Source organism: Engystomops pustulosus, chromosome 4 (genome assembly GCF_040894005.1).
Source record: "Engystomops pustulosus chromosome 4, aEngPut4.maternal, whole genome shotgun sequence".
NCBI lineage: Eukaryota > Metazoa > Chordata > Amphibia > Anura > Leptodactylidae > Engystomops > Engystomops pustulosus.
In genome coordinates, this window is record NC_092414.1 from 75,254,131 (window position 1) to 75,267,722 (window position 13,592).

Below are 13,592 nucleotides of genomic sequence, written 5' to 3' on the forward strand. Positions count from 1 at the left end.
ATACATTGTGATAAATAATTTGGTTTCCATTGTAAGATAATGTATACCATGTGATACTTTTGATTCTTTTTTACTGTATAATTATGTATGTAATATAATTGTTAATATCGAAGTGGAGTTGCATAGTTTTCTAGGATATATTATTGTACATGTATAGACTACATACATATTGTGAGTATATATGCAGTGTTCAAAGATCTAAAGCAACTTGGTGACAACAAAAAAATACACAAGATATTTTTTATTACTATTTTATTTATTTCAAATTCATTGTGTAAAAAAGTATGCAGGTTTTGCATAGACAACATTTTCCTTGCTGAATATTGCAGGTGAACTCTTTTCTTAGAAAGGAAACTAAAAATCTTTGTATCCAGCATTATTAAGAACACAAATCCGTTGAGAAAACACTGAACACAATGTGTATCAATACATGCAATGAAAACATTTCATTATAAAACATTGAGTTGTTTAATTAAGACAATGAAGGTTCCATCTCAATTGACTTTGGATGTCAAGTCTGGACATTTGATAATTGCACAGATGTGTCTTATGCAGTTACATCAGCTATTTCCATAATCTAGAATTAGAAATACATTTCAGAATATAAAATTAAGATCCGGCAGGCCAATCCACATGTACCCCCAACCAAATCACAAACTGCATGTGTTACATGATCAGTATTTGTCAGCATCATTTTTATGATGGGGTTTCTGCACTTATAACACTTGTGTCTTCCAAAGAAAAAGTGTAGAAATCACAATAACCTGAGCAAGTGACTAAAGCAATGTGCATGTGTGACTAATTCTCCGTTAAAGGGTTTCTCACAAGTTATATTGTTAACCTCCTCGAGTTTGGGGTTTACAATGTGATTTGCGGGGGTCCCATAGCACCAATCTCAAGAACATCGGTTCCCTTTTTCACTAATGTATGGAGCATCAGGTCAAACATGTTTTTATGCGAACACCAGAGGTTTTCCCACAGGTATAGGGGCTACCTTGCTGATCCGTGGGGGGCCCACAGATCACGAGAACAGGGGATCCGAGATACCTCTGTAGAACACCTTTTTGTTCCCTGGGATGAGCAGAGTGAATGACCGCGCTCGTCTGTGCTGCTCCATGCACAGATCTGGTGCACTCAGTTCATGCACTTCTGGCGCGAAGACAGCCTCACTAATAATAAATATTGACCATTATCTAGTTGGTCTCACTTGTACCACTGCACCATTCATACAAGGCACCTTTGTGCTTGTAATTGTTGGGAGTCCAAACAGTTAGATTCCCTGTGGTTGTCTATAGTTAAAAGGCAATAACAATCAATTTATTCCTGCCACATAGTGATATTTTAGAATTGTATTCTTTAAAATGGTTCATTTATTTTGTTCATGTACCTTTACCCAGAAGATCTCAGCTGCCACACTACTTAAAAGTCATTGTTTCTTATTGTCTTCGTACAAGGCATTCTGTTGTAGATTTACTTAATGGCAAAAACTTGTCTAAAATAAGGCCAATATATGTAATTATATACAACATAAACAAAATTCCAAAAACTGAAGGTGCCCTTGCCCATTGAGATAGTGTTAAATAAACCTATTGATGGGGTCAGATTATTTGGTATTCATCATGGCACCATCCATGTTATGCAATCACTTTACTGATTACATACAGCTCCAAACAACGGCATCAAATCAAACACTACAAACAGATTGGCACAATTGGCAGGAGAAGTGCTGCTTGTTGTGTATGCAGCCACAAATCAATCACACAGCTCAAGTGATGTTTATTGGAACAGAAAATGCTTATTAACATGAGCATGTATGTGAACAGCCTGAAAACAGGCTCAGGACAAGTGCTATTATTATACAGCAGATGGAAGGGGGCTATACTGTACGGTGCTATTCTAATATACTATTCAAATCCATCACATTACATGGTAGTCAATGGTGTACATCAGGCTTTCATTTTAAATACTTTCCAAATAAAATGCTGTATCTGACCCTATCCATTTCCCAGAAACAAGTCATATCGTAACCTACTTTATACATTTAATAATGAAGATAGAGGGACATAATTGTATAGTACAGAAAAGAAAAACCGCAAACTGACAGTGGACAGCGTCATTCTCACCTAAACCTCATCATAAAGCACCGACAATACTGTATATACTGTATATTACAAGCTCCACTATATGAACTATTTTTGGTATTGGTCACATTTATAACCTATAATGGACAGTAGAAACCTTGTACATATACGTAATCATACTTCAGACAGCTCAAGTCTGAATAATTAGTGATTTTTTTGTTCATCCTTACATAATATTATATAACAATATTTTTCTTGCAAGTTTTTTCCGAATATGACAACTGCCCTTTGCATACTGAAACACCTCATTCAGAAGCAACAATTGGAAAGCAAACATGTAAAGTACAAAATGTTGTGTTAACACAATGACCCCCATTTATTAATAGTGCGGAAAACCACACTACGGCTGTTGTGTTTCCAAACGCAATGTAAATGCCACGTGTGAATGCAACCTCAACCTTTGATGATCTGCAGCAATGTGAGATGTTACTTATTTACTGCAGATCAAAAATGTGCAGTGGAAAAGTATTACAGCTGCAGATTTTTTTCTGTAATAGGTGTACGAGATTGTCAAAAATCCCATAAACTACACTGCTACTGAATTACATTGAGGATTTGTTATTCGGGAAATCCAATGCAGATACCCTAGAGCAGTGGTTCTCAACCTGTGGGTCGCGACCCCGGCGGGGGTCGAACGATCAAAACACAGGGGTCGCCTAAAGCTATCGTAACCACGATTTTATTACATTTTTTGGCACGAATACAATATTCTTGCATATGGTTTGGGGTCACCGCAACATGAGGAACTGTATTGCGGGGTCACAGCATTAGAAAGGTTGAGAACCACTGCCCTAGAGCCTGCAGGCAGAGAAGAGGGTAGTAGACTTGCAAACAGCAAGAATGTGAGCATAAAAGATATAAAGAATAGAAAAAAAAAGGTAATAAAACCAGTGCGTTTTCAAAGGCAAGGGAGGTCTAAATATTTGTCATATCAAAGACCCTGATGTTACAAATAAATAATCTGACAACATAATCAGATAACAGCAATTTTTACCACCCCATTCCTTCTCATTTCCATAGGATGTGATGTGTCATATTGATCAGTCATCCCCAACAACAACCAGATTCACAAGGAAAAAACACAAGTAAAACTAGAAGCCGGGATCTGTACTCTGGGAAACATCTATTCAATTCTAATTATTTCCTTAAACTATAAATACAATGCACAGAATGGTTATTGCTCCATATAACATTGTAAAGTAGTTTGTGTATACAGTTCACCGAATACCCCCCCCCCCCCTTGTTCCTGATAAGAGCTCCAATCATTCTGGAATAATTTTTAGAGTTATTTTTGAACTTATAATTTTGTACAAAAAAGGCAAATTATATATTGCTGCATTTATCATTTGAAAAAATGTTCTTGTTCCCAGAAAGGAATTCACAGTTTATACACTAAATGTTTGCAAAAGATATTCACATGCAGTGCAGACATGGATTACCCAGTAGGCATAGCGCACTGGCTACTGCTGAGGTTCTGCACTTGCTATTGGCGCTGTCACTTTAAGATAACTTACAGTACAGTAGAGTGATGACAGCAGAAGGAATAGAGTGTGATTAAAAGGCATTCAATGCAATGTTATTCTGCCCCGCCTACCGACAAGTGGCAATTAAAAAAAACACTGCGGGTCACATTCGAGAACGGCGCTGAGCTAAGATGTGTATAAGATCCCTGTTGGCTTTCTCTCAGTTTGCATCCTGTTCTACAAGGTAGATTATCAAAAGAGCCTAATGGAACAGCAGATTTAACGCCCGCAGAGTCATTGTCACTCCACCAGCTGAAGCACATACAGAATTCCAAGATTGTCAATGGTTACAAAAGTTCTAAAAGAAGAACACGGATGTATCGACTTCAAGTTTGTGCCATTCGTGTAGAAAGTCCGTTTGCAGGTTCCAGTGTCCACATCCCACCACTGTGGAAAGAAAAGACTTTGTGAGGCTTTCCAGCTGATTTGTTTTTACAATATTGTCTACAATGCAACAAACATACAAGAGATGTACCCGTGTCTTTGCCACATTAGCCATCATTATCCGTAGACTTGTAGTTATATATGGTTTCTATTCATTTTTTTTTTGTCCACGGGACACATTAGGTTTAAAGGCAGTCTACCAGCCGTTACAGTATGCTAGCTGTACAGGAACCAGCTAGCATATGGCCGCCATGGGAGTGCATTGTGCACGGCATGGTATGGCGAGCGCACACGTGTCACTGTACTGTGCCGCCCCTGGAAAAAGGATAGAGCGTAAGCCATCTTTTGCTGTAAAAACGGCCCAGCGGCACATCTCCCTATGGAGCGGGAAGGGGTGAGCAGTGCTATATACTACGCCAGCTCCAGGGGTAGCATATGTTTGTGTTCAAGAAGCCTTAGGTAGCAGCTCTGCATGTGTTAGTAGCAGAAGGACTGTGAAATATGCAGCATACTGTTTACTTGAGACTGTCTGGCATACATACCTTGAGTGGCTAGTTACTTGTACCATTACATGTGCATGAATCGACCATCACTACATGTTTTTATTGGTTGTTTTTGGGTCCTGGTGACTTACATGTTATTATTGTACTTATCATGTGTATCGTTTGATTATATATTTGTGTAGCATATACGAATTGTAGGCATTCTGGTTTCATGTGGCTGGTGTTGAATTCTCAAATTTGGAGTAAACAGAATTTATTGACAAACTTTTTCTAGCACATTTTTGGGTGAAAATTTGTGGTTTATATTGGTATCATATCGGAGCTTTTTTTTTTTTTTTTTAAATAGCTTTTTATTAATTTCTTTTGCCAATAAGGTTTAACAGAAATCAGCAATTTATTTAATTTAAAACTTTTACAGTGGGGACTGAATATCATGCTGTACAATTCATTGAACTTTTGTCTTACTGTTTCATTAGTCCCAGATGGGGACTTGGATATGCCTTTGGGTCATGTGGTGACACAACAACGGCACTGCACAATTGCAATATATAATATACCGCGGTATTTTAACTCTTTCAGATGCTGCAACATCTGAGAAGTAAGTTTCTGCAGGTGGGAGAAGACTCATCATGTTTTAAATCCTATGCCGCCTTTCCACATCCTAATCGCCCCTTCCCTCTCTAATTTGGAAATAAAAAAGGCAGTGTAGTATAGCCAACCAGTTACGGTTACAATGAAATATATCAGCAGCCCTTTCAGCGTTTAAGTGTTTGCTTTCTAATTTAATTTTAGTTTTCATTTCAGTTCAAGAGCTCTGCTTCCCGAGTTCTAACCTTTGCTTGCTTTAAACGGATGAAACTCATACAATAGACACTTGGGTAATTAGTTTACAACGGATACAACTCTGTGAAGCTGTTTATTCATTATATTACCAAAATAGATTGAACGCTTCTTTTAAATTGCAGCAAGCAAAGATCTTGAAAACAGCAGGGATCGGACACAGAAAGTATATTGGGAAATTGTATAACGTTTCATTATACAATTAAAAACCTTTATTTTCTAAAACAATAATACTTCTTTAATACCTGAAAGACACAGCAGGGAAGGGCATATGTTGTATGTTATTTCTTAGCCCCCAAAGGAGGCACTTTAAAAAATTGTTGAGTGAGTACAATTAGTGGGGATTAATAGGACATCTATAATGTGCCATAATGTAAAGCATAAGGTTCCTGTGATAGATTTCCTTTAAGGGTGTCAGTCAAGTGTTTCTATGCTAGTATTTTTTCAGTTCAAATGAAGTCCAGCTGCTATTAAAAAGCTGGATTTAAAGCACTTATTTTTATGTTTCAGTATTTCATCTTAGTTTAGTATAGGTAACTAAACCCATAGTACATAATCCCCTTTATACCTTAATTTACAGTAGATTATCTGTTAAGTCTTTTTATACGTGAACAATGAAAAAGAATCAGTGGGTGTCGACTTTACCTTGACATGGGCTCCAGAGGTTACTAATAGTTTACTGTCGGGAGCAAAGTGAATATCCGTCACCCAGCCATAAATTTTATTAGCAGAAGTCTCAGAGCATCGTCTGAGAAGTTCTCCACTCTGCACACTCCAAATCTGCCAAAGGAAGATACAAAATGTTTAGCAATACTTCAGGTCTTTATCAAGACTAAATAGTAACCTCCATGAAGCCACCCCAAAGCCTTCTGACTTGTCCTTTGGCTAGAACTATAAGCTCCTTGCATACAGTATTTGTTAAGAAACAGTCATGTATGGTAAATTTATATTAGTATATGCATACATTAGATTTTGCATCAGAAAAGGCAGGAAATATATTTGGCATCTTAGTCAGCCTGCTATAATTACACAGACACAATTAGAGAACAGAAAGAAGAGGTGGCTATGCATCTTATTCATCAATTGAGGGTTTTTTTCCCTGTGTTTTTTGGTTTCCACTCAATATTCCAGTTTAAGTTTTCAAGCTGTTCAACCTCATGCAGGTTGTCTAGAGGAAGCCAATGGTTTACTTTGACTACACCAATGTTCTATTCTCCTAGTCATAGCCCCTTTCAAACCACAGATGCTACAGTTACATACCATTATGTCACCATCGTCATCCCCAGTTGCTAAATAGTAGTTGTCAGATGAAAAGGTGCAGCATCGCACACAGCTCAGATGACCTCTCAGCTCATGTAGAAGAGATAATCCAGCTAAATTCCAGATCTGAAACCAAACACGTTATAGATTATACATTACCTTTCGTGCTAAGGCAACATCCCTTTATTACATATAACATACACAGGAGGATATCAACTTCTTGCTGAATATGAAAGCACTGCTCATCATCAAATAGTTAAATTAAACATTAATTAAATGTTGACAAAATGTCTTAAAGGAGGAAAGATAGGCCCATCTTGGATGTCTATAATATACCTACAAGATATAACATATATGTTTAAAACATGTGGGGACCTACCTTTTGGCCTACACCTATAGCATAGGCCCCTAAACCCAACAGATGGACCTGGAAGCACAACTTTCTGTATTAACTTCTATCAGATTGCAAAAACAGCTCAGCTTGTAAATTTCCAAGATGGAAAGACCATTTGAAGTACAATTTTTCTGCCTATATTTTGACAATGCTGAATATTTTCTTCTTTGCTTGAACCAAAATGAAATCTTATGAACAGACCTTACACTTCATTCTCTGGGATAAAGGTTTGTGGTACCCGAGAACACGTTTACACGTGGCATTTTGGCTGCGTTTGGAAACGCAATCCAAAGGCTCCACTCGTGGTTACATATTACTTTACTAAACACAAAGTAAACGCAATCTTAACTCAACATGCATCATCGTAGGTGGAGCCTTTGGATTGTGTTTCAAAAGGGCAACCAAAAGGCCACGTGTGAATGTGGCCCCAGGAGCTCTACAAACACGTCCTCGCACCTGAAAACTATTCTGCCCTACAAAAGCTCAACAGCTCCTTCCCTTACGTGCCAGCCATGATCCCTGACAGAGGGCTACATCCACATATGGGGTGTCCTCTTACTCAGAAAAAACTGCACAACATATTCCTAGATGCATTTTCTACTTTTATTCAGTTAATGTGGGTAAATTTTGCAGCTAAGCGAATGTATTAATGAAAAATATTACAGATCAAATATTCATTTTGTTTGAATTTCTGTAAAATACATAAAGACTTAACAAGCTTCCTACCTGCTGTTTTGAATAGTTGAATATGAAGTTAATAGAAGGTGATATGTGTGTGTGTGTACTGTACTATTAACAGTACATCCAAAACCGCTATAGAAATTAAATGGTCCCTAAAATAAAATTATTCTAAAAATGTTCTTAAAAATTAGAGAGAATGCTGTTCGATTTGTGATCTTTCTAGCGTTGTAATACAACAAAAGGACACATTTAAAATGACTCCAACACAAAGCTGACATATGGTAAATGTTAGTTAGTAACTAATTCGAGTAGTAAAACTATCAGTTTGAAAAACAGAACATTTTTCAAAATGTTTAATAAATTCACCTTTTTTTCATAAATAAATTCAAAATATATCAACCAAAATTTCCCACTAACTGGAAGTACAAAATGTCACAGAAAAACAAATTTGAAAACAATTGAGAAAGTTAAAGCCTTCTAAAGTTATAACCAGATAAAGTGACACATGCTGGTTTTGAAAAATAGGCCTTGCGCATCAAGGCGCAAATGAATTTGGTCACTAAGGTGTTAATCCCTAAACCGAGTAGTTTTTCTGAAAAAACAATTATAAAATTATGATTATGTGGCTCTGCTGCTCCTGTGGCTTACCCCAATTAGGCACTGCTTCTGAGAACGCTGTATTCACTTTGTTGTCCCTGACAGGCAGAAGTAATCAATTGCTGCACCATCCCTCAGATGCTGTGTATGAGTCATCCAGCTCAAGTTGATTAGTCCTGTCTGAACAGTTCAGGAAGCTCCATGTATTGTTATGTACAGCAGACAGTCTGCACCAAGCTTTCCCAAGGTCCTGAATTTTAGAATAGTTTTTTGCAGCAAAACCACTCAGATCAGGGATTAAACAAGATATGTTTCTACATCAGTGTCACTACAGCATTCTCAAGGTATGTTTGGTTCATAATGCATGAAATCAAATGGTAGATTTCCTTAATTTCCACTTGTGAAATGGCATATATTATAGTCCTGAGTGTGGGATGTCTGCTCTATTTCAGGGGACTGGTAGACAATCTGTGACACTTGACAAGTGTTGTCTTTTCAGCCTCGCTGACCCTATGTGGATTGATGTAATCTAAAACAGCCCCAGTTATACAACTAGCTACATGACAAAACATTTATACTAAACACCTTTTATATTGAAACCAGTAAAACACTATACACATGGTTACACATCCGTGACACATACTGCAGTACATTCATGATACATGTTGTAAAATACCAAGTTAATAAATCTAACTGAAGTTTTTAGAGTAAGTGGCTGGTTCTGATTTTTGTTGTTTTTCTTTCAGCACCAAGTTTGCCAACGGCAAGCGTGTTATAAGCTAAACCTAAAATTCTAATGATTTCCCAAATCTAAGAAGCGGTGCATTATGGGAGCTCAGAGGGTAAATACACAAACCTGAGCTGTTAGGTGATGTCTGACAGCAGGGAAGAGTAAAGTAGCTGCCTGTTTCCAAGGAAACTAGTGAAATTTTAAAATAAAAGAGTCAACTTTATGTATAATATGTAAAGTGTGAAATACTGTTAAAAGTGAGGAAGCATATCTGTCAGGTAGAACATCTTGTGTCCTTGTGGCCAACTGACATCAACCTGTTTTTGTATGGTAAAATGTCAGCCTTCCTTCATCTTGTACTGTGATATATAGCAATATGAACTTAACCCTACGCAGTATAATATTTATGGTATACCTACAATCAATATCATTTACATTTTATCCCTCTGTACTGTTGTTTATTATACTATACAGGCGGTCCCCTACTTAAGGACACCCGACTTACATACAACCCCTAGTTACAGACAGACCTCTCTGGCCACTATGACCTCTCTTGAAGCTTTGTAGATGCTTTATTTAAGTCCCGAGCTGCAATTATCTGCTGTGAGGGGTCTGTAATGACATTTAATTGATGATCCTTGTTCTCATTACAGCATAAAAGTTTGAAAATCCAATTGTCACAAGGACAAAAAAATTGACTGAATCTACAATTATAAACTATACAGTTCCGACTTACATGCAAATTCAACTTAAGAACATACATATCTTGTATGTAACCCAGGGACTGCCTGTACTATATGCTGGGCCTTTGCACACTGGGGCAGATTAATTCATTCTGAGAAGTACTTTGCAATCTGAAATGTCTAAAATGCACAAAATATGTGGTACACATCATATTGGCTACTTTTCAGTGCAAGCTTGTAGCTTAGTAGGTCCTTCTCTCCATCTATACTCCATACTGTACCTTAGCTGTATTATCAGCTGAAGTAGATGCAAATTTCATGGAATCAGATGAAACATCACAAGACAAAACAGCACCATTATGACACTGAAATTCATCTTCTTTGCATCCATTCTGCAGGTTCCAGACCTAAAACAAATTAGTAACCACATAGTTATATAAAAATGTAACATTCCCAAGCAAAATTGTGAAGGAGCAAGACCACCCAAGTCATCTCTCTCTCTCCCCTTATTGAATATTGGCACCAGTTTAACTATGAGCCAGGCCTCTGAAACAGAACATGTCCTTAAGGCGTTTTACCACGAAGCAAGTTGCTTATCGGTTGGGGTCTACTCCAGCCATCTCCCGGGTAGATTCTAGTGATCTGTGGGGGTCCCATCACCGAGACCCCACTGATTAGAAAGTTGACTTGCTTCATGTGAAAACCCCTTTAAGGAATTTATTTATTTAAAATTCCCCTATGACATATAGCTGGGAAGCTTCAGAATGTGGAAAATTTAGGAGGTAGAGATCTCTAGCCAAATACCCTTCCCATGATCTGACCTTGTATATAAATGTATTAAATTACTGGATTCTAATCTACTCCAATGTTAATATTAGTTATAATAATTAGTTAATAATAATACTGCCGCCCACATTATTGTTCTACCACCTTTATGGGAGTGTACAGTTCTGTACTTTAAAGAGAACCCGTCATGCAAAATAACCCCCCTAAACTAAATATATTTTCATAAACTGCCATTAGAGAGCATTGCCTCTATCCCTTCATTGTCCCTCTACATGCCTGTAAACCTAAGCAATGAGGTCCTAAAGCTGTATGCAAATGACCTGTGAAATGTCCAATGAAGCATTAGCATATTCAAGCTGTCCACTCTATTCATGAGTGGGAGGCACAGCCACACCCCCAGTGCATGACTGACAGCCTGTATAATGATGTGAGGCTGTATAATGATGTGCTTCCTGGTGCTGGTGGCCACGCCCCCTGCAGCCTGTGTGTGTGTGTTTAGGAGAGATACAACAGCTCCAGGCAGCCATGTTACAGCAGAACATGTCAGATTCATGTGTAGCTGATGTCTGTGTCTCTCACATGTGTATTAGGAGGATGCAGCATGTCAGCAGATGCAGCACACACACTAGCAATGCTTTACTATACATTACACACAGACTTGAGCGGAGGAGAGGGGAGGGGTAACAGGGGTGACATCACTGCCTCTGACCATGTGACCAGCCTCATTTACATAATAAAGAATAGATGATTTTGCAATGAATAATGTATGAAATAACTAGATAAAGGCTGGGATGGGATCCTTGTGAGCTGCTCCAACAGGTAGTAGTGACAGGACTAGTGACACAGACCTGATGACAGGTGTCCTTTAAAACCCCATTACCCTGCAGTTAATGTTTGATATAATAAAAGCTCACAAATCACCAAGTAACATGATAGTGTATGAACACTTTCAGACATACCTTAACTATTTCCAAGAAATTTGTCATTTTAGAGAAAATTCCATCTTTATTTTATGTAAATTACCGTATATACTTGAATTCTGAATAGTTCTGGGGAATATGCACCAAGAAGCTCATTTAAATAAAGCTAAATACAGCATTTTCTCACTAGGAAACAGCAAAGGTGTCTGTGTAGTTCATAAAATATCATACAGATTGATGCTTTAGATGGTTAGAGAGTTGAGCTGGAAGACTCCCTTAAACATATCATACAGTAGGTTATGAGAATGGAGAAATAATAGTGTTCTTACCCTCACAGTCCCATCAAATGACCAGGACAGGAGCTTGAAATTTTCCAGAATTCGGAAGCACCTCACAGCTTCTTTGTGCCCCTGTAGTAATGAACTACTTCCTGAAATCCAGTCCCAAACCTGATTTAGAGCATATAGATTATAAAATGTATACACTGCATAGTATGTTGTTAAATAAAGATGTGTTAATCGACTTAGTAGGACATCCCAAATCACAGTAGTGTTATTTATTACCCTGCACTGTTCATTATTTATATAGCAATAACATATAGTGTACAAGAAGCTACTAAGATTATGTGACCATAGGCTTTTACTTGTATGCAGATTGATTATAGTTCTCATTGCCTGTCTCTCTCTCTCATATTATATATATTCCAGTTGCAATTTTTTATTCATCACATAGTGGAATGTCAAGAATAAAATCTAAAAATAATCAATAAAATCCTAAATAATATCCCATGAAAGTCTGGATTTGGAATAATACTCAAAATCAAAGTGGAAAATTAAATTTCAGGCTGATCCAACATCAGAGGACGACTGTTTGAAACTCCCTACAATGCCTGACAGCAGATGTTCTCTAGAGGGATCTCCTCCCAGACCTGGATTGAAACAGAAATTAAATCCTGAACAGCCTGTGGCATTGCTGGATGGAATGAGACATGATATTCCAGACTTGCTCGATTGGATTCAGGTCTGGGGAACAGTCAAGCCAGTCCATAGCATCAATGCCTTCATCTTGCAGGAACACTCCAGTCACATGAGGTCTAGCATTGTCCTGCATCAGGAGGAACCCTGGGCCAACCGCACCAGCATATGGTCTCTTAATGGGTAGGAGGATCTCATCCTGGTAACTAATGTCAGTCAGGGTATCTCTGGCTAGCTCATGGAGGGCTGTGTGGCTCTCCAAAGAAATGTTCCCCCACACCATTATTGACCCACAGGATGATGCAGGCAGAAGAACGTTCTCCACAGCATCTCCAGACTCTGTTACGTCTGTCACATGAGCTCACTGTGAACCTGCTTTAATCCATGAAGAGTACAAGGAGCCCATGTCGAATCTGCTAATAGTGGTGTCGTTTGACAAATACCAATCCCCCTGTGCAGTGTTGGGGAGTAAGTACAACACCATCTTGTGGATATTAGTGGCCTGCTGTAGGTCATTTTACAGGGCTCTCCTACTGCTCCTACTTGCACAAAGGGGTAGGTAGCAGTCCTGCTGCTGGGTTGTTGCCTACTTCAACCCTCCTGGCATCTGTTCAATGCTCTGGACACTGTGCTGACAGACACAGCTCACCTTGTTGCCAAAGCTCACATTTATGTGCCATCCTGGATGAGCTTCACTACCTGAGTAGATACTGTGGGTTGTAAACACCGCCTCATGCTACCTCTAGGGGTGAGACCAATGACAAAGTGACCAAAACAACAGCCAAAAAAGATAAGAGCAGAGAAATAGTAAGTGGTTACCACCTACAGATCCACTCCTTTCTATGGGTTATCATGCCAAGTACTTTCACAATTAGTATTGATAAGTAGATATGTTGATTTCATAGAAGAGTGATTGGCTGGGAGTATTGTGTTGTTTAAGAGTTCCCTTTATTTTTAAGCACAATCTATATATATAAATATCTAAATGTAAATTAAAAAGTAAAACTCACCACGATAGTCGAGTCATCAGAGCTTGATACAAGCCATTTCCCATCGGGAGTAAACTGGCAATGCTGAACAGTGTCCCTGTGACCCTTTAAATACTTCAGACACTTTCCGGTGGCCAGATCAAACACCTACAGCAACAAGATAGTTATGAATGATGGGCTTCACACT

The 13,592-nt window shown here is 38.3% G+C and overlaps 1 protein-coding gene across 4 annotated transcripts in view; it reads right to left on the reverse strand.

Annotated features, from left to right (window-relative positions):
* Positions 1-237: 237 nt before the first annotated feature.
* APAF1 (apoptotic peptidase activating factor 1) overlaps positions 238-13,592 on the reverse strand; it is a 58,892-nt gene continuing 45,537 nt past the window's right edge. For all 4 annotated transcript variants that reach the window (XM_072146328.1, XM_072146329.1, XM_072146326.1 and 1 more), the window contains 6 exons: positions 13,427-13,552; positions 11,772-11,891; positions 10,018-10,143; positions 6,652-6,777; positions 6,037-6,171; positions 238-4,051 (listed from right to left, as the gene is read on the reverse strand). In XM_072146328.1, the coding sequence (XP_072002429.1) occupies positions 3,905-4,051; positions 6,037-6,171; positions 6,652-6,777; positions 10,018-10,143; positions 11,772-11,891; positions 13,427-13,552 (780 nt within the window). In that variant the 3' untranslated portion in view covers positions 238-3,904. The remainder of the gene's footprint in view (positions 4,052-6,036; positions 6,172-6,651; positions 6,778-10,017; positions 10,144-11,771; positions 11,892-13,426; positions 13,553-13,592) is intronic.